The 20832-nt window shown below is 52.8% G+C and overlaps 1 protein-coding gene across 4 annotated transcripts; it reads left to right on the top strand.

Annotated features, from left to right (window-relative positions):
• Positions 1-4: 4 nt before the first annotated feature.
• Positions 5-19088, top strand: LOC114588258 (zinc finger RNA-binding protein-like). Of its 4 annotated transcripts, none has more exons than XM_028713318.2 (19): positions 5-109; positions 651-885; positions 4593-4707; positions 5694-5912; positions 6293-6582; positions 8068-8253; positions 8528-8765; positions 9598-9758; positions 10064-10183; positions 10895-11040; positions 11507-11648; positions 12375-12562; positions 12876-13047; positions 13911-14052; positions 15689-15786; positions 16077-16172; positions 16960-17071; positions 17782-17879; positions 18774-19088. In XM_028713318.2, exons 1-19 carry the CDS (start codon positions 57-59, stop codon positions 18933-18935), a joined length of 2973 nt encoding a protein of 990 aa, XP_028569151.2. In that variant the 5' UTR covers positions 5-56; the 3' UTR covers positions 18936-19088. The 4 variants fall into 4 exon arrangements, 3 of the variants coding, with proteins under 3 accessions (XP_028569151.2, XP_028569150.2, XP_028569149.2); XM_028713317.2 differs by having other exon boundaries at positions 12339-12562; positions 13914-14052; XM_028713316.2 differs by having other exon boundaries at positions 12339-12562.
• Positions 19089-20832: the final 1744 nt, after the last annotated feature.

Below are 20832 nucleotides of genomic sequence, written 5' to 3'. Positions count from 1 at the left end.
GCGCGCCCTCCGCGCTCCCCCCCCGCCCCCCCCGGTCGCCCAGCGGAGACGCCAAGATGGCGGCCAGCAATTACTACGGCTTCGCGGCCGGCGCCGGAGCCCCGTACAGGTAGGCGGGCAGCAGGGGCTGCGCCTGAGGGGCGAGGGGTCCTCCTCGGCGCGCTCCTGCACGACAGCCCGGCCAGGTGGGCCGGCGGGGGGGGGCGGGAGCCGGAGCGGCTCTTCCCAGCAAGCCGGGCAGGTAGGCCGGGCGGGGGGGGGGGGCATCCCCGTTCTGGTCAAGGAGGCTCGCAGGGCAGATGGCTGGGCATGGCTCGCTTCAGCTGCCGGTGCAGCAGCCCTGCCAGGGAGGCTGAGGCTGGCGCCCCTTCTCCGATTATGGTAAGAAGGAGAGGGCAGCTGAGAGGACAGACATCCACATTTCTGACATTTGCCCAACCTGGTGCCCTCCAGATGTTTGGACTAGAAGTCCCATCAGCCCAAGATTGCATGGAAAATCAGGATTATTGAAGTTGTACGTGACCCGAAGCCTGGCAACTCCAAGCTGGCTATGTGGGAATCGCTTGCAGACGACCGCAGTGCCATTTTCCCTTAGCGGCCACCACTTTTTCCAACCTCATCAGTCTCTCACTTGTCGTCTTCCTTTTCAGTGCCCAGCCTGCTCCAGCTTACTGCCATCCCGCGACAGCAGCCAGCTACACAGTCCAGCAGAGCCCTGCCATAGAGCACGCTGTGGCCCCCGCCTATACTCCAGCCATACAGGCAGCCAGGTCTGTGGCATCTGCAGCATATGGGGGCTACCAGCCACCGTCAACGCAAGACTACGGTTATGGGACGCGGCAGCCAGAGCCAGCCCCCCAGCCAGCTGTCACCCAGAACTACCAGGTAGCTGCTAATCAGTATCCTCACATCGGTGGGGTGGGCTTAACACAGGGGAGGCAACTAGCGGCCCTGCAGATGTTGTTAGACTCCAGACCCCTGCTACGACATTCATTCCAAATGTCTAGGAATGATGGGAGTGATGGCCACAGGTGCCCCTTGCCTGATATTTTAGGGGCTGGAATAAAAGTATTGTGCATACTGGTGTCTTATAATTGTCCTGCTCCGTGGGGTGTTCTCTGGGTCTAGGATCTCAGTCCCAAACACCTCCCAAGAGAATGGGATTCACAGTGCAGCATTGCCTCAGCAAGCCATGGTCAGGTCCGGGGAATCGTTCAGCTGTAAGTCCAGGCAAGGGGCAACACAGGAAGGAGGTGGGGGAAGGACCCAGAATCAGGAGCTAGAGACCTGTGTTGTTTCTTGCAAGAGGCACACATTTTATGAGCTAGTCCCACGGACCAAAGCCTAACTGCAGCTGCTGGTGGCAAATAAGTTCCTGGGTTGATTCCTCCAGATCGGTGTGATGACTGAGTGCGTCCACATCCTGTTGCTGCTCTTTGGCCAGGACCTTTGGGTGCCAGTGTTCTTGAGGACAGTAGGATGGCTCCACTACCTCCTCCTCCTCCAGCAGGTCTCCCACCGGGGCATCCTTACCACTGGTGGCAGGAACCTCTGGCACTGGGTGGTCAGGTTTGGCCATAACGAGCAGCTGACTTTCAGGAGAACGGAATGGCAATAGTGAGCCTTTCCATCATATTTCATTGTGGGGTCCAAAGTCCGCATTGTCCCAAGATCCCATATGTGCAGTGGAATGAGGTGGGAGGAGGGGCTGCACCACTTCAGACGACAGAGACTGCTTTATATGCTCCTCCACTGGAGAGGAGAACAAGGTGGGGGGAGCTCTTTGCAAACTGCTGCGTTAACAGCACCAAAGTGACTTCCCTGGCACACAAGCCTGGCCAGAGCGTCTGGAAGTCCTGGGCTGCCCAGATGAGAAGACCCCCCCCCCTTTTTGCTTCCCTGATGGGATCAAAAGGAAAGCAGAGCAAGACGTTGGGCACCAGCTGTTGTACAGGGCACCATTCTACTGTCTTAGGGACTCCACTCCAGATTTGTGCCGGGTTTACTCCTGAAGCTTCTCTTCTCCCTTCCCATAGGTGTCAATAAATTCCATGCAGGTTAGTGAGCAGGTTGGCAGGGGAGGGGGAGGACACCCATCCTTCATCTGGTGGTCTGCTGGAAGAAGGAAGACCGCCTCCGTGCTCATCCAGTCCCCTGTAGGCTAATGTTTTTTTCAGACTTATAACCTTTGTGGGCTTATTTACAAAGCTGTTGCAGTGCATGTTTTATGTGTCTAATATACATAGAATTGTGGGAGAGGAGGAATAGTGAGTGTTTGCCATAAGTACAAAAGGGGTTGGAATCTGACCATTCTAAACACGTCTAGCCTGTATCCTTGTTTCAACGAGGCTTAACAAAGAGCTGTGCTGGCTGGGGCTGGACAAGGTCTGTTGTAGTTCTTGTATTCATTTCCAAGGCCCTTAGCAACTTGGGTCCAGGTTATTTTAAGGGTCAGCTGACCCATTAGTGATCCCTGGGATCTTTGGAGGAGTCTCTGTTGGTGATCCCGCATGGCATACAATGACCAGAAGCCATTAATTCAGGCCCAAGCCTGTGGAACTCCATCCCACCTGAGATGAAATAGGCACCATCCTTGCTGAACTTAAGGCACATGGCAAAGACTTCCATATTCCTGCAGGCATTTTAATGTAGTGTTTCAGATTATTTGGTTTTATGATGAATTTTGGTTTTATTCTTCACATGGTTGGTTTTTAAGAAAACAACTTAGTCGTGCTAATATATGTTACTGGCATCCATCTGCCTCGAGAGACAATGGATTGCCCCTCTGGGGTTGAAGTCTAAACGCTGTGACCTCCCTGGGGCGCAGGCCTGGCCGGTGGTCCTGGGGGTCCTGGGCTGCCCAGACCACAAGACCCCCTTCTGGCTGCCGCTGATGGGGTCCAAAGGGAAGCAGACCAAGACATTTGGCTGCAGGAGTTGCAGGAAGGATGTGCACAAGGTGCCATCCAGTTGTCTTAGAGACTCCACTCCAGATTTGTGTAGGTTTTACTTCTCCCTCGAGGCAGTGGAGGGTTTGGATCAGAGTTTCCCTTCTTCTAGTGTACAAGCACCACCTGCCCTTCACTTCCCTCTACAACACATGCAGAAACCTCCATCTGGTCTTGTCCACTTAATCTGCTGGAGCCTGTCTTGACGTCCAGGGGAGGGCCCTGACTGGCCAGGGGGCTGAGGCCTATTAGCTGCCCTCACCTGGTTTAACCAGCCAGTCAAGGCTCTTTCACAGGGTGTGGCTCTTGTCATCGAATCGTAGACTTAGAAGGTATCCCAACCCACTGCGATGCAGGAATCTCATCTCAAGCATCCCTGACGGATGGCCATCCAACCTCCGCTGAAAAATCTCCCAGGAAGGAGCGCCCACCACCTCCCAAGGGAGTCCCTCCCACTCTCAAATAGCTCTTCCTGTCAGAAAGTTCTTCCTGAGATTGAGTCGGAATCTCCTTTCTTGTCTCCTCTCTTCCAGGCTAACTATCCCCAACTCCTTCAACCGTTCCTCATAAGGCCTGGTTTCCAGACCCCTTGATCATCTTGGTTGCCCTCCACTGCACTCGTTGCAGCTTGTCCATATCCTTCTTAAATTGTGGCGCCCAGAATTGTCACATGCTGACAGCTTCTAGGAGCCGCAAGTGAGAGCTGAGTGCAGGGGGGGCACCAAAGGAGCAGGATGTGTCCCCCACAAAGGTACTACCCCTCCCCTAACACCTCATACATATAAATACCTTAATCATGATGATGGTGATTTTATTCTTTATACCCCACCCCTCTGGCTGGGTTTCCTCAACCACTCTGGCCGGCTTACCCAATGGACCAACACAGCAACTGTTTTGGAGAGCAAGTGAAATCAATTCCTTTCTGACTTTAGTGGGCTACACACACACATAGCTATATGGGTATGATTGAAGCTATAAATTTGTTCTCAGAGCAGCTAGGGGGAGAATTCTTTTCCCCAAGCATCTGAAGAAGTCTGCATGCACAAGAAAGCTTATACCAAGAACAAACTTAGTTGGTCTCTAAGGTGCTACTGGACAATGTTTAATTTTTTTTATATATATTTCAACTGCGTCAGACCAACACGGCTACCTACCTGAATCTTTCCCCAAGCAGCACAACCTGGGATAACTTTTCTATTTATTTTTACAATTAATATACTGCCTCTTCCAGCTGGCCAGAAACTGCATTGCAGGGGGGATTTGGAGGAAAGAAACAGCAAGGAAGGACTTCTGAGGGGATGGAATAATAGGGCCACTTCAGGAGGTTGGGGCTCCATGTAGATCCTGGACTGCTCCCCGTTGCTCGAGTGGAATGAGAGAGCCACAGTGATGTCTCTAGCATTCCCCAGATGTTGCTGCACTAAATTGGGAGCTCCAACACCTGGGAGGATACAGACATCTCCATCCCTGTCTTAGGAGAAATCAATTGAAGGTGTGTAAAAGTGTCCCTGGCTTTTGTGCCCCCCCCCCTAATATTTAAGCTACCTTCAATAAGCCACCCAGAAAAGATGCTCTGGGTTCTGGGTCGCCCTGTGGAAGGCATCCGGTCACCTGCTTATTGACAGCCAAGTTTTGTTTTGGCAGGATGGCTACAGTTACGGCCGATCCCCAACAGCAGGCGGCTATGAGACCAAACCATATTACCAGACGGTGGTCACGCAGCCCCAACACGTGGCCACGGACTCGTACTACCACTCGAGTGAGTTCAAATAGAAAAAAAAAACCACTGTTCAGGCATGTTCAGAATACTAGAGGCTTGTGGAAGCATTTGTTAAGTAGTTTCCAGTAACAGCTGTGTTGGTAACGGGGAAGGTTTGGGAAGCAGGCATGGCGATGGGGTCATCATAAGCTGCCCCCTACCTGAGCCACTGGAGCTGTCCTGCCCTGCAATCTCACGCTGCTTTTAAGCTGGTTTAATAGAATCAAGAAGTTCCCTTTGTGTTGGAATAAAGATGAGTGCAATTACTCCTTTGTAAACAGTTCATACAGGTTTGGAGCTGTCTGGAGGAGCGGTTCTCCCAATATGAGCCTGCCTGGGCTTTGAGATCTTGGGGGGGGGGGGCGTGTTCCTGTTCCTCCACCTTCACAGGCATGTTTGGTGAGGACAAGAGACAAGGCCTTCTTGGTGGCTGCTCCCAGACTGTGGAGCTCACTTCAGCCTAGTTGGCTAGGCTAGGTCTCCATCTGCTTTCCTTTTGCCTCCAACTGGCTGTTGCGGATGGTCTTCTGAGGCTGAATGTTGTTGGGGTTTTGTGTGTGCTTTCAAAGGGTTTTAAATGTTTCAGCGCTGCATTTTTAAAGGGTTGCTTATTTAACCGTTTTTTAATATTTATATTTGTGTGCTTGTTTAGATTTGTGCTGGGAGCTGCCTTGGGTCCCGCATTGGGAGAAAGAGAGGATAGAAATAAAATAAATAAAATAAGGTGGTTTATTTATATGTTGCTGTTCCCTGTTGCTGAGGAGTCTGGTCAGGCAAATGAAATGAAGGATTGTATGTTAGCTGTTCTCGAGCCTCATTGAAATGAATGGCTCTTAGTCCTGTTCTTCAGTTTCACTGGGTCTCCTCGGAGGAGAATTTAGTTGGATGGAAGCCAGACAAAGCCCAAGGTGCTCAGGCCGGCAGAATCCGGGCAGGAGTCGCCTGCTGCTCTCTGGTCTTCAGCGACTGCTCTCTGTCCTTCGTAGACTCCCAGAGCAGCTACAGCCAGCCTGCGGCCGTGTACAGTCCAAGCCAGCCCCAGAGACAAGTGACCCCCCTTAAGCCCGTCCAGACTGTGGCTGCATCCTCATCCTATAGCACCTACCCAGCCTCCACGACATGCCAGCAGAACATCTCTGCCTCCTCCATCCAGTCGTACGCCCCTTCCTCTTCCTCCTACAACTCCTCTCCTGCATCCTACTCTGGTAAGAGCTTCTCAAAGGCCTTGCTTCCTCTTTCCCACTTCCTTTACCGCAAGGGGGCAGAGCCTGTGTGGCCCCAATCCCCATCGCCCTTGACCGTGCCGGCTGCAACTGATGGGAGTTGGTAGTCTCCACAGCATTGACCTGTTTCCTCATCCCTGCTCTAGGAAACATCCCCTTTCTCAGGAGACAGTGCCTCTTCTAAGTAGCAAAGAAACGCTGCTTCCTAGAGCAGGGCTGGGGAACCTGTGGCCTCCAGAAGTTGCTGGGCTCCAGCTCACCTGCTGGCTAGCCAGGCTGGCTGGGACTCAGGGGAGCTGGAATGGCTGTTGCCTGCCCCTGCTTTGCTCGTCCTGCATCAACAGGAGGTCTTCTTTCTCCAGGGTCAAACTACTCCAACTATGAGGCCACTGCCTACGCGGCAGCCAGCGCCTCCTACTACCAGCCCCCCCAGCCGCCGCCGCCGCAGCCCCTGCCTCCCACGCAGCAGCAGCAGCATCCCAAGCCCATGGGGGGCTCACTGTGGAGCGACGGAGGCAGCAGCAACTCCACCAGCAGCAGCTACAGCAAGAAGCCCCAGTACCCCAGCAAGCCGCTCAAGCCCAAGGGGCCCCCCAAACAGCCTCAGCTTCACTACTGTGAGATCTGCAAAATCAGCTGCGCAGGCCCCCAGGTGAGTCTTGCTGCTTCCCCTTTGGCTCTTTGGCAAAGATCTGTCTGCTGTCTCCCGATGAGCTACTCAGGGTGCCTTAACAATCGTTTGAAGCCAATGCAAATGAAAAACTCATATCTTACCTCCCCAAAAATCCTGGCAGCTGTAGTTTGTGAAGGGAGTTGGGAATTGTGATGGGTTCCCAGGATTCTGTGGTGGAAGCCGTGTGCTTCGTGGTGTGGCTGAGATACAAGAGACGCATCAGTTTCTTCCTGATAAAAGAAGTTCCTGCCTGAGATGGAGAGGCTTTCAGCAAATGGCAAAACACTCTGAGAGGAGTCCTCCCAAACCTCATGGAACAAAGAGTGCCATCTTTTAGGTGCCCCCACTCAGAAGGCCCTTCTCTGGTCCCCAGCAGCAGCAGAGCCTCTTGACCAGACCTTATGCAGGAACCAGAGGTACAGAGTCTGTGCAGATATGGTTCAGGGAGCCCGTGGCCAGGCAGATGTTGCTGGTCTTCAGCAGGGCCAACTTGACCCACAACCGCCTGCGCCACCCTTGATGTCAGTGGTGGAGATGGGACTATCAGTGTACCCATTGGGAGCCTTAAAGTGTGATCCTGATGGCAAGGGAAAGCAGGTTTGGGCTGGTCAGAAGCTGCTGGATCAGCTGCACCAGTGAGTCCCTGACAGGGAATCCTCTTTCTCGCAGCCGATGCTTGCAGAAAACAGGCCAAGGCAAAGCCTCAGGCACGCAGAAGCTCTTTGCAAGCCCTGCCTTGGCTTTGATGCCAGGACTTCAGAATGCCCAGTGTCCTGATGATCCCACCCGTCTTGTCAAATTTGGACCACTGAGCCAAAAGGGTTCCTCCTCGCTTCCCTGCTTTACAGTGCCAGGCTGGCTTGTCCTGCCCTGGTTGCTTACGAAGCCCCTCCGGTTTACTAAGCACTGGACAAATGGTTCCTCCAGCTCCTTGTTCTGTATTCATCAGGATAAGAGGTGCTTTTGGAAAGCCCTCCCACCCAATACAGCAGCTGTCCCCTGTTTACTCCGCAAAAGGATGGTGTTCAGAGATCTACATCCTTTGAACATAGCGGTTCTCTTTAGCTCTGACAGGGAATCATTGTGGACAGAGCTGTTCTCCATAAAAGGCATTCCTCTTCTCCCTTTAGAGCAAGGCTGAGAAACCTTAGGCCTGGGGGTTGAATGCAGCTCTTGCGGCCTCTCTGTGCAGCCCTCGGGACTCTTCCCCAAGCCGTGCCTTCTCTGCAGGCCTCGCACCTCACTGACCCTGACCAGCCCTCTCCTCGACTGCTTTTGCAGGGCCGGAATGTGTCTTCAGAGGGCCATAAGGCCTCTTTGCACCACCTCCAGACACAGCTCACCTCCCTGCACCAACACAAGGCCCATCCTGGATCGCCCTCCACTTCTTAGACGTGCCGTAGGCCAAAAAAACGTTGCGGGGCAAGAGGATCCTGCCATGTCCTTCCTCCCACCCCCCTGCAGACTTACCGGGAGCACCTAGAAGGACAAAAGCACAAGAAGAAGGAGGCGGCACTGAAGACAGGGAGCCAGGCGGGGGGCAGCGGCCTACGGGGGGTCCAGACCCAGCTGCACTGCGAGCTCTGCGATGTTTCTTGCACCGGGGCAGATGCTTACGTGGCCCATATCCGAGGAGCCAAGCACCAAAAGGTTGAGTGTTTTGGGAAGCGCAGGGGGGCACCGGGAAGGAGGATCTTATGGCAGACTTTGGTCCACTCCAGGGAGTGGCCCCTCCGCCTTGGGTCTCCTGGGGCGGAGGACAGGGACAAAGCGAACGTTGGCTGACTGCCTCTGGCTCCCACTCTCTTTGGCCTTTCTGCCTTCCCCAAGGGGCGCCAAGCTGTGGTGAGCTGACGCTGCCCAGGTACTGGGGAGCCTGTGCTGGGCCATGTCTCCCCTCCGCTGAAGGACGTGTGTCTTCCAGGTCCTCAAGCTGCACACCAAGTTGGGGAAGCCCATCCCTTCCGTCGAGCCCCTGATGCTCAGCGTCTCTGTGAGTCCTGCCAATGGCTCCGCCAGCAAGCCAGCTCTGCACCCCCCTGTCTCCACCACGGCCAGCGGGCTGGCAAAACAGGCTGTGGGCACAGCCAACAGCACACCCAGCCCGAGCCAGCCGCTTCCTGCCAAGAAGCCCCTGGGGCAGGCAAAGCTCTTGTTTCCAGGTAGGAACTGTGGCGAGGGGGGCTGGGCGAGAGGCTTTGCAGAGAGGCCTTCTCTGGGGAGTGATCTCTCTGCGCAGGCCGGGGGGTGAGGTGGTCGAGGGGACTCCCTGTTTCTGACTGCAGGTGGGGGGGGGGTGCAGCCCTCCAGGTGTAGCTGAACATACAGCACCCATCATCCCTGACCTTTGGCAATGCAGGCTGGGAGTTGTAGTTCTGCAGTGTCTGGAGGGCTACCAGTTCTTGATCTAAGAAGGCACTTCTCCATATCAAATAGAGGCAATCTTCCATATTATTGCGTATTATTCATAGGGAAGTGGTGGGGAGGGGTGAAATTGGCAAAGACAAACTCCATGAGGCCTGGTTCCCTTTTATTTCCTTTATCATTGGCTGCCTAGCGCACCAGGGAGGGCTAAGCCTCCTCCACGCCATACATTCAAAGCACGTGGCTTTCCCCAAAGAACCATGGGAACTGTAATTTGCTAAGGGTGTTGGGAATTATAGATCTGTAAACTACAGTTCCCAGGATTATTTTACGGAAACCATGTATATTAAATGTACTTTAAATGTGTGGTGTGCCATTTTACCCTAGTCTACAGTGCAATACTGGTTTTGTCTCTTAAAAAAAACCCCAGGGCCTTCCAAAATCTGAGACACCCCCCCCCCCCCAGATCTGCGACCTGAAGTGGTACAGGCCATTCTTAGGACCTCATTATGCTGCATGCATGGCTGCCTACTTGGTCACTGGCCAAGTTGACCTGTAAGGGGAAGTTCCTTCATAAAAGCAAATGGTGGCCAGGTCAAGATCTGAGGACCTCCATGGCTGTTTTATCAGGAGCAGGCAAAGCTCAGGTGACAAGCGCAAAGCAGGAAGGGGCAGAAGGGGCGTCCCCGAAAGCCGCGAGGCCCGCAGACGAGTCCCCCCTCAGCAGCTCCGGAGACGGTCTGAGGGACCTGCTGGACGTGCAGCCTGTGGGTCACGATTATGTCGAAGAGGTAAAGCAAAGGGAAAGGAGGACGTGCCTCCTTCACTGAAATATTTGCCGGCCATCTGTCAGGGATATTAACTGAGTTGCTTCAAAGAGCTTTTCCACCAAGGCAGTGTAAATGGGGCAGGCGAGCTCTTTGGAGCCGGGCTTCCAAGGTTGCTCCCTTGGCTCAATCCTGCTTTCCCCTCTGCCTCTCCCTGCATCTCTCCCTATGGAAGATCTGGCAAGGTGGGGGTTTTCAGGGCCTGGTTTCTGTCACACGGGGGAGATCTTCGCTTTCCTGCTGAGACGATGCATCTTGCACCTCTCCAGGTCCACAATGACAAAGGCAAGATGGTTCGCTTCCACTGCAAGCTTTGTGAGTGCAGCTTCAATGACCCCAACTCTAAAGACATGCACCTGAAGGGCCGCCGGCACAGGCTGCAGTACAAGGTGCAAGGGCTGGGAGGGCCGGGTGTGGGCTGGACCTCCAAGGCTGGCAGGCCCAGTGGGGGAGCCCCGGTCTGGCAAGACCCACCTGCTGTGAGAGGGGGGCAGGGAGCTTCTGTGGGGCCAAAGACAGCAATGGGTGAAGCAGTCTTTGGCCCCTGGGCCTGAGGGGTTTCCCTCCTCTCTTCTACGCATCCTCTGCCGCCCCTTTTGTTCCCATCATCCCGCATTCCAGTTAGAGGCAGATTGGTGAGTCTTGAAGCTTCCATTTTGATTTCCAACAATATCTTTGATGTAGTCTTGTTCTGGAATGCAGAAATTAATGATGGGAGCGCTGGGGAAGTCAGTTCTGCCAGTTGTAAATTGGCCGTAATTGTAGCCTCCACAACACTGGGTGGCTTTGAGGGTGGAAGTCAGGACTGCAAGATAGGAAGGGACCATTTTGAAATACAGTTAGCTCTTCTGGGTTCCCACACTGGAGAATCCTGGAAAGTGTGCTTTGTATGGGTGCCAATAAATCTTCCCGAATTGAGCAGGCTGCCTGGAGCAGCAGCATCTGGAAAACCCAGATGGGGAATGTGGATGGGAAACGATTTGGGGCCCAAGTTCCTGGTCCCTCTGGATCTTTGCCTCTGGACACAGCTTGTAGCAATAACTGAACAGGATGAGGCCCTCTGCTCTATTCTGAGCCTGATGGCAACAAACCTCTTGCAGAAGAAAGTCAATCCTGACTTGCCAGTCGAGATCAAGCCCAGCAACCGAGCTCAGAAGTTGCACGAGGAGAAGCTGAAGAAGCAGCAGCTGCGGTCCCTGGGGAAGAGGCGCCGAGAGGAAGAGCAGCGCTGGCACCTAGAGATGAGGCGAGTCCTGAGGAAGGGGGCGGCTGGGGGGCGGAGCGTCCCCTTTGCATGCAACAGCAGGTCCCAGGTTCAGTCCCTGCCTGTAACCTTGGAGAACGGCGCTCAGTTGGTGTAGACATGGCTCAGCTGAATTGGCTGACTCAGGAGACCGGGAAAGCTGCCTTGAAGTGCTGGGTCCATGTTTGCTTTCTCTCTTAAATGTCAGGTTCCAACTCTGGCTGGCCTTTTGCAGGTTGCACAGTTTAGCGTAGCATCTGAAAGGGCAGGGCAGGAAGAATGTGAATGTACAGTGTCACGGGAGGCAGACCAGGATGGATGGACTGAACAAAAAGATACAGTCCTCACTCCAAGTCCAGAGGGTTTCCTGCTGTTGGTCCATAATCCCGGCTGGTCAGCTGCTGTCCCTCCTTCCTGTGAGAGAGCCAGGCTGTTCTAATGCAGCATTTCTCCCGCCTTTCCCCTCCAGGCGCTATGAAGAAGAAATGTACTGGCGTCGGGTGGAGGAGGAGCAGCTGTATTGGGAGGAGCAGCGGCGGCGGCACCTGGCGGCAGATTGGCCCCCGCCACCCCTCATGGGCAGGCCTGGAGTGCCAGTCCCCCCTCTCTTGGTGGGTATCCGGATTTGGGTGGCGTTTCCTTCAAACCCCAGGCTCCCTGCAAAGCCAGCCAGCTGAATCACACCGTGAATCTAGTCCAGTGTAACGCTAGACCTGAAGAAGCCTGGCTCTTTGGCTCTTCCCTGGGCTGCCAGGGGGATCTGGAAGCATCCATTTACTGGTTTGAACTGACCAGTTTCTTGTTGCTCATGAACTGTGGTTATTCTAAAGCGGGAGTTTGGCACCCTGACATTGGCAAAGGTGAGGCTCACATTCAGCACCAGCCAGGTTATTGGCACTGACAGTGGGCTGAACACTGGCATCAGGGGTGGGGCAGGGGATTGCGGGTGACTTGCGGGTGGAGGAGGAACCTGTGTTAGTTCTGGTTAGGGCTGCAGGCAGGAGGATCCATGTTCTTGGCTCAAACTCTAAATTTATTGACAGAAGCCAGAATCAAAACTGATTTCTGCTCCTGGCTTGCTTCAATGAAAAATAGTTTAAACCTATCACTGTTCCCAGTTTGGATATAATGAGAAACTGTGTTCGTGTGAACCAGGAAGTGAGTGCTTCTGGTTTCTCTTCCTGACTGTTGGAAGAAAAGTGGGGCGTGTAAAAGTGCAAGGCTCAGTCATATCGCGCTGAACTCTGGTTCACCATGCAGTCTGACCTGTGCCTTTTCCTCCCCTTGTTTGCCCACTTTAGTTGACAGACTCCTCCTGCCCATTTTATCTCCCTCAGCCCCCCCGGCGACCGGACTCTTCTGATGACCGCCACATCATGACAAAGCACTCCAGCATCTACCCAACAGAAGACGAGCTGCAGGCCATTCAGAAAGTTGTCTCTCACTCTGAGCGTGCCCTTAGGCTCGTCTCCGATTGGCTGACGGAGCAGGAAACAGAAAAAGAGGAAGGCAGTAAAGAGAAAGGGTAATGCTTTCAGGCCGCCTCTGTTCTGGACCTTCACTCGAATTAAGCTCACAAACAACCCTGTGGGGTAGAACAGGCTGAAAGAGGGTGACTGGCTCAAAGTCACCAAGTCTTCCTAGTCACTCCTAACCACGAGGCCAGGCTGCCAACAGGGGAACAACCTGCTCCCCTTACTTGGAGGGGGGGGAGCAGCAGCGGCACACAAGTGCCTTGGACATCCCTGCTGGAACCCTTCCTGATGCATTTAATCGCCCGTGCTAGGTAGCTAGTCCTCATGAGCACGCTTCCTTTCCTGCCCCTCTCCTTTCAACAGGAAGGCAGATGACCCTCCCCGGCTTCTGAAAGGGGTAATGAGAGTTGGCGTCTTGGCAAAAGGGCTGCTTCTCCGCGGAGACAGGAATGTTCGCCTGATCCTGCTGTCAGCCCAGAAACCTACCCTGGCTCTTCTCCAGAGCATCACGGAGCAGCTGCCCCAGCAGCTGGAGGTAAGGAAGGCCTCTCTGTGCTCCGCAATCAGACTTGCCAACCTTTGGAGAGTGGGATGTGTGTATTTTTATATATTTTAGCTGTTGTTTGTTTGTTAAATTTCTATTCTATTCTATTCAAATCCTGTGTCTGGATGGGCCTGCTGAGACAGAAAAGGTTCCCAGCAGGGATCTAAAAAGAAAACAGTGGTGGGGCCCAGACATCAATAGGCAGGGAGTTCCAAAGGACAGCTGCTGCTACTAAACTAAAGGAATGACTCCTCACTGATGCCAAGTGGACCTTAATGATCACATTGGCATCTTACGTGGAGCTGGAATTGTCTCACTCTGCTCTTCAGTTGCTGTTTTTTAGTCTGCCTTTTATTTGAGTTTTATATTGTGGCACTTTGTAGACCACCCTGGAATCGGTTGAGGAAGAGCGTTTAAGAAAAATACCTAAGTATAACAAATGACAAGAGGCATGACACAGTTTCCACAGTAAAAGCAGGTCCCTGCTCCCAGTGAATCTAAGATCTGGCCTCTTGGGCCTCACTTCCTGGCTTTGGGACTCTCCCCAGCCTGCCCCGCACCCTCCTTGAGTGACTCTGCCTGGCTGGAATGTGTCCTTGGAGCTCTTGCTGCTGTCTCCTGCTTGCTAGATGGAGCAGCTGTGTGTAGAAACCTCTGGCTCTTGCACACCTGTGTGACAGTCCTGTCTGTTGGGCTAGCATCCGCCACCGCTGGCATGCAGCTCCTGGCTGATTGTCCTCAGGGACAGCAGCCCTGGGGTCAGAGGTTTTGCCATCTCTGTCCTAATCTGTATTGGGCAGGTGGGCATATCTCCAAGGCTGATGGAATTCTCTTTTTCTCCTCATCTGTCCCAGAAGGTGACGAGCGACAGTTACGAAGTGCTGTCCAACTCTGAGGAAGCCAATATTGTAATTGCGTCATGCAGAGAACCCCAAATGCAGGTCACAGTTTCGTTGACGTCTCCCTTGATGAGAGAAGAGGCCGCTGCAGATGCAGGTGAGTCTTCAGAACTTTATTTATAAAAGTTTAAACCTCAGAGTTGTGTATAGGAACATAAAAACCTTTAAAAGCAGAACAGAGCAGAACGTTTGGGTCCTCAAGAAAAGTTTTAAGTAAGTGTGTGGGCCTGTCAGCATGAAAAAGGTCTTCAAGAGACACCTGAAATTCAAATCTGAGGGTGTTTGCCAAATCACTCCTGGAAGAGTGTTCGACAGCATTCACTCCAACTAAATTTTACTCACTAGTAGACCCATTGAAATTATATCAGCGTAGCATACGGAGCTGGAGATCCTGCTGGTGCTGTTTGTGTTGCCTTGTTTTACCTCCCCCCCCCCCCCTTTAGGAGAGGGGAAAGTGTTGGCATCTGGGCAGATCTGTGGTCCACCACCAGGGGGCAGCACCCCAGAAGGAAGGGTGAGGCTGTCTCCCTCCAGCTTCCCTGCTTCTCTGCCCTGGGAGACGGCTGGCATCTGGCTTCCCCCTCAGGAGGCAAGGCGGTTTCCCCAGAGGATGCTGCGACAGGAGTCCTGGGTGCCAGAGACGGGCTTTGATGTCATCCCCTTAACCCCAAGAGCTCATGCCTTTGCTATAAGCCACCTTGGAGATCATTTGATCAAAAGGTTGGGCTTTGTATCATTTAAAATAAAAATAACCTGACCTTCAGCTCTGGCTCTGACCGAGTTTCCACATCACCATCTCCAAAGGAACTTGGAACTGACCAGGGGTGTTTTGTGGAAGTCTTCCTAGCTAGAATCAATGCTTGTGGGTAGCTAAGCATTCTGCTTCCATGCCTGCTCTTTTGTAATGTTGCTGAAGCCCACCCATTTATGGGCGGCTGGAAGGAGCTGCTGGGGGGAGAGAAGGCAAAGAAAATTGCTTTTGCAGCCTTACTGTAGTGGCAGATCTCGCGAGAAAACTCTCCCCCAGCTGTGGTTGCCCATTAAAGCAGGAAGAAAAAGGGAATGCGGTTTGAATGCAAATGGCAAGGGAACCCCTCCTTTGCCAGGGCCGTTTCATACAACGTCTTGGGTGCACCCATGTCTGGCCAATGTTCCCTGTAGGAAACTCACAGGCTTGTAACGGAGGGGTGTGGCTGCATCTCCGCTGTGTGGAGGGGCCTCTGCCTTTGGCGTGCTGCCATGTGCATCCATGTGTTGTGGGTTGAGGGGGAAGATGGGGACGGAAGAAAAGCCTGGCTGGACCAGGCCAAGGACCTCTCTGGGGCATCATCCTGCTCTCACGGTGGCCAAGCAGATGCCCCAATGGGATGCCCACAGGTAGACCTTGAGCACAAGAGCAGCTCTTCCCCACTTGTGATTCCAGCAACCTGGTATTCGGAGACTTTTCCTGATAGTGGAACTAGGAATATCCCCCGCTACCTGTAGATGTGATGCTCAAATGGTTTATTACAAGGTGTAATATGCTCAAGGGGTGTATATGGTTCTCTCCTCCACATTTTATCTGGGAAACTGGCCCAAGGGGACCAGGGAGCTTTGTGGCAGAGTTCAAGCCCAGGTCTCCCAGGTGAGCCTAGCCCAACATGCTGATTGTTGTGCCACATTATGCAACATGCTTTGCCTTCTCTTCTGGCTGCCTCTTCCACCTCCTCCCTCCCTTTCTGCTTCCTTCTTAGAAACATCACCAGAGCCTCAGCTCGACTCTGCAGAGACCTTGAACAAGGAGAAGTGCCTGGAGTCCCTGGCTGCTCTTCGCCATGCAAAATGGTTCCAGGTAAGAGAAGCCAGTTTGGCCAAGGGCTGTGTCCGCCCCCCTGGCCCCCAAGAAGGAGGGTCCAGGGAAGCCACCAAGTCTTAACTTGGTGTTTTTTAAATCTTAGGATTTCAAATCCACAGTGACCCATTTCAGAGACAACCCTCGGCTTTGTTAGAGCATCACCAGTTTCCCTTTTTCTTAATTTCTTGTGCCCTGACATTTGCTTGTTGTGGAGGGGACAGTTCATGGTTGTTTTCTTTCAAGACATGGATCCGAGATGGAGATGTTGTTTTTCCCTCTCCACAAAGGCCCGAGCCAACGGCCTGCAGTCGTGTGTGATCATCATCAGGGTTTTGCGGGACCTCTGCCAGCGTGTGCCAACATGGGGTGCTCTTCCAGATTGGGTAAGGAGGCGGGGAGAGGCAGCACCTTTGGGGAATTCACACGCTTGAGCCATCAGTGCGATGCACATCACAAGATTCGGCCATGCCCAGAGTCTTGTTTTTAGCAAGTGAAGTGGGCTCTATATGTTGGGCTTCAGTTCACCCAGGTCGTCATAGGAGCCCCTTCTGCATGGGTATAAGTGGGGGGGGGCAGGTGGTATTTGGAAAGGAGGCCTCTTCAGTGATGGCCCCCAATAGCGGAGATCCTCCCTGCGTGGTGCCACAGGTGCCTTCCGCAACCCGGTGCCCTCTTGACCTTGTTGGACTCCCAATCCCATAATCTCTGAACCACTGGCTGTGTTCAGGGATGGCGGGAGGAGCTTGCCTAATGTTCAGGGACATTGGGAGTTGAAGTCCAAGAGCAAATGGAAAGGAGAATGTGGGGGAAGGTTGGTTTGCATCCATATTGGTTACTTGTTGCTGCTCCGCAATTGGATTCCTCTCCCAGAGCTACAATTCCCAGAGTGGTTTAGCCCCTCTTCCCATGGATCTCTGGGGACTCTAGTTCTTTGGGTTGAAGGGTGTCCTCCTCTCAGCACCCTTAGCAAACCACAGTTCCCAGCATGCTTCAGGGGAAGGTATGATACTGCTTTAAGTGGGTAGTGCAGACAGGCCATAGTCTGAAGTAAAAAAAAATCGGGAAATGCTTAGTGGCATTTAGAAAGGCGCACTTCATTCTCAACGAGATATTCACATGTTTATAAACTGCACCTTCCATGTAAGAAGCTGTGTTCTTCTTCTCTTCCAGGCGATGGAGCTGCTGGTGGAAAGAGCTCTGAGCAGTGCCACGGGCCCCTTGGGACCTGGGGAGGCCATGCGGAGGGTCCTAGAGTGCCTTGCCACCGGGATGCTCCTGGCAGGTCAGCTCTGCAAGCCTTTCTCCCAGTTTGGGGGCAGGACCACAGCTCCTGGCTCACAGCACATGCTTCACGTGCTAGATAGCCCCCATCTCCCAAGTAGAGCCTGGAGAGCCGGCGGCCACCAGGGGGCGATGTCCCTAGACCAAACCATCTTCACCCCTCCCCTCCTTCTCCCACGAGATTCCTCTCAATGCAGCCCTAAGAAGCTTCTGGAAAACCACGTCCACTGGGTACTAGCTCCAACTTTCTGGATTTGTGCTAAAACTATTTGTTTTCTATTATTACTATTTAAAAACAAGTATCTGGCCTTGACGGCTGTGAGCAACACAGTGAAATCACAAAAGCAGGTGAGCAGGCCTGCAGTGCTTGAAATTGGTACTTTGGTGTCAGCACACACTGCTTGGTGGCTTCTCATTCATTTTAGGTTCCTTCCTTAGTTTTCTAAAAGCTCTAACGTAGATTTGCAATCTGCCACAACAAGGGTTTGGGGGAGGCTTAGGTTTCCCCATCCCTGCTCTGAGGAGGGTTTGATCCCCAGAAATGAACTGGAGAAACAAACCAGTAGAAATAGCACCAAGGATCGGGGGCTCTAGGGGCTCCAGCCCCCTCGAGATTTTGAATCTGGGTTGGGAGTGGAATCAGGTTGCTAAAAATCAGAGCTTGCCTCCTTCCTACGCATAACCTTGCTGCCATGTTCTGCTTCCCTGCAGGTGGCCCAGGGCTCCAAGACCCCTGTGAGAAAGAGCCAGTGGATGCCTTGCAGAGCATGGCCAGGCAGCAGCGAGAGGACGTCACGGCCAGCAGCCAGGTGGGTAGTGCCTTGGGCTCTTTGCCTTGAGCCCTGCAGGGCAGGCAGAGAGACCAGGCATCTCCATGGGCAGGGCTGGCTGGGGCTGGCGGGAGTTGGGAGCCCCACCGCTCCTGGAGGGCCAGAGGTTCCCGATCTCTGCTGTGGGGCTTGTGAGCTTAAAATGAAGCTTGTAGGAATCATGAAAGGCTTCGCCAGGACCACCTGCTTCCCCGAGTGGCGCCTGGCTCACTTGCACTTAAGTGTCACGAAAGAGAGACTTTGGTTCTCGACAGCTCTTGGTCTCTCTCTCTTCAGTGTGTCATAGCCCATAGTTGGCTGCTTGCCGTCTCTCTCTAGCCAGAGGGTGTCCTGCCCTTCCTTTGTCGCGAGGGCAGATCTGCAATTTGGCGCTCATTGCCTTCTCTTGATGTCAACCAGCGCCAGGATCCAGAAATGTGGAATTTGCTCTGTCAGCCAAGGGAGCCTTAATTATTAGCACTCACCTAGAAATTCCTCTGAGTTAGGACAGTGTAGTTTAGTAGCAGCAGGAGGAGGAGGAGGAGTCGCTTGTTACCTAAACAAAACATAAACACATTATACCATCAAAGAGAAGCCATAGAAAACATTAACATTTTCATGTAGCACCGACATTCTATATACTTTTTGCTCTAAGCCGATTGGGGAATGTTTGCTCCACCCTCCAGAAGTCATTTATAGGTATCCTTAAAATGTGAACGCTATTCACTTCTTTCAAAATAGCAGTGAAGTGGGAACGCAGTGTGCTTGGAAACCAGGAGTAGTTTAAAGCTTAAGGCCTGGTTAGAAAGGGAATGATTCTGCCTGGCACCTAAAGATCTGTAGGGTTGAGAATCCTAACCCTGTGTGCATCTTTGCCTTTCTCCCTCCCCGCAGCATGCCTTGAGGATGCTGGCTTTCCGTCAGATCCACAAAGTCCTCGGCATGGAGCCCTTACCTCTGCTGAAAAACCGGAAGAGGCGGCGGGACATCGAGGAGGAGACCGAGGGCGAGGGGAAGAAGGACAAGAAAGAGGGGGAGGAGGAGGGCGGGGCCTAACCACTCTTCCACAGTTGCAAAATATGGTTTTTGTTTAGTCTAAAATTTTGGTAATTTTAGTGTGTGTGTGTCCCCCCCTTTAAAAAAGAAATAATACTGTAGATTGTTTTAATACTGTGCTTCAGTCATTAAAGGGGTTCCATCATTCCATAAGAGGGGTCTTGTTTCTGCAGCCTGGAGATACACTTTCCACCTTTCCATTTGCTTATCTGGAAAAAAACTTCCTCGCAGCAACATGTGTCATTTTTAAAACAGCCAAAGCTCTGACCATTCTCTCCCCACCCCCTTATCTTTAAAATGCATCTTGTGAAATGATGGCTCAGGAATTGCAGGCTTAAGGATTAATTGTCCATTGCTCTGCAGCCGGGTCAGAGTTGGAGGGGATCCCTGGGCTGAACTGAACCAACTGGCATATCTGCCGCTGGAAAACTTCAGTTGCTCCATAACATGCGGTGCAACTTGCCCCATAATCCTGCCAGCAGCCCTTTGCTGTGTGCTTTGGGCTGGCTCCAGCTTTGAGGGGAGTCGGGTTGCTGGGCTACATCTCTACTTCAGTGGGTCCCCTGCTGTGCCAGTGGATATTCACTGATGAGCTTGGAAAGGGAGTTGCCATTTTAGTTTCCCACAATGCTTCAGAGGGACGCCTTGTTGCAGACATTGTAGGAATTAAAATGGCCCAGCCTCAGATGGGGAGAGGGAAAGGGGCCCGGGGCAGGCAGCTGTTGGGGACGGGCCCTGAGGAGCAGGACAAGGTCCGTGCCAAACCTGCCCCTGCTCCACATGATTGGTTGGTGGCTGGGATGTCGGGGGAAGGACTGAGAGTTGCGGTTTCCTCAATAGCTTGTTACTCAACTGAAGAAGAATAAGGAAGTTCTTCATGAGAAATGGTTGTAGACAGAGTCAGACCATCTAGCTCAGTATTGTCAAGTCTTAGAGGCGCTCCCAAACTTCTGATGGGAGTCTTTCCCAAACTTTTCTGAAGGCAGGCTGTTGGCCCGTGTAGCTCATCTGCAAAGGCAGTCTTGGGTTTTAGACTTGGCTGCAGATTCCAGGGGCTGAACATGGGACCTCCTGCATGCAACCCCTCAGCACAGCACCTCCCCAGACTTGGAAAATCCAGGCCCTTCAGGCTCTGCTCCCCCAAACCGCACTGCTCCTATCCCTCCACCTGCTGGGGACCCCAAGCCAGAACTGGTAAAGCAGGTCAAAAGCTCGGGGTGGATTTAGCTCTTTGCGTTTTAAATCAAAGAAATTGGTCCACTGCCTTCTTTATTGCTCTGGTTTAAATTTAAGCCAATTTGTGGGAGCAGCTGATCCCATCTCATTCTGGAAGAGGCGCACCAGCTCTACAGAGGCATGAGAAAGAGAGGGGGGCATATGGCTTGAAACACCCCCCCCCCAGCCACCTCAATTTATGCCTGTGGACACAGCGCTTTCCATCCAAAACGTCCCCCCCACCAACTTCCAGTATCTAGAGAAAACACACGGCTAGTTAGTTTGCTTGCTTAGAAAGTATTTATATCCTGTCCCCTATAAAAACTTCAGGATGACATAAAGCAGCCTAAGAAAACTTTAAAAGCAGTGCAGAGCAATAATTAAAATCAGTAGTTGTGCAAGGAAATTTTAAAGAAGTGCATAGCTTCAAGTGTTGCCATAAAACAGTATTCAGGGGATGCATGAAAGTCAAAAGGAAGGATGCCGGCAGAATCTGTGACAGAAGAGAGTTTGCACAACATGGGGCCAGCAAGGCTAACTTCTGGTTGAGGTTCCCTGGGCCTCTGTGCAACACAGGCGACAACCCTCAGCAGTCCTCTGGGTCATTCTAGTGACTGGACTACAACAGAGAAACTCAGGTGCTCCTAAGGTATCCTGGGCCCAAGCTGTTCATGATTGCCTT

This window comes from Podarcis muralis, chromosome 18 (genome assembly GCF_964188315.1).
Source record: "Podarcis muralis chromosome 18, rPodMur119.hap1.1, whole genome shotgun sequence".
Lineage (NCBI taxonomy): Eukaryota > Metazoa > Chordata > Lepidosauria > Squamata > Lacertidae > Podarcis > Podarcis muralis.
Note: the sequence above shows the minus strand (reverse complement) of the source record. Positions and strands in the feature narration are given on the sequence as shown.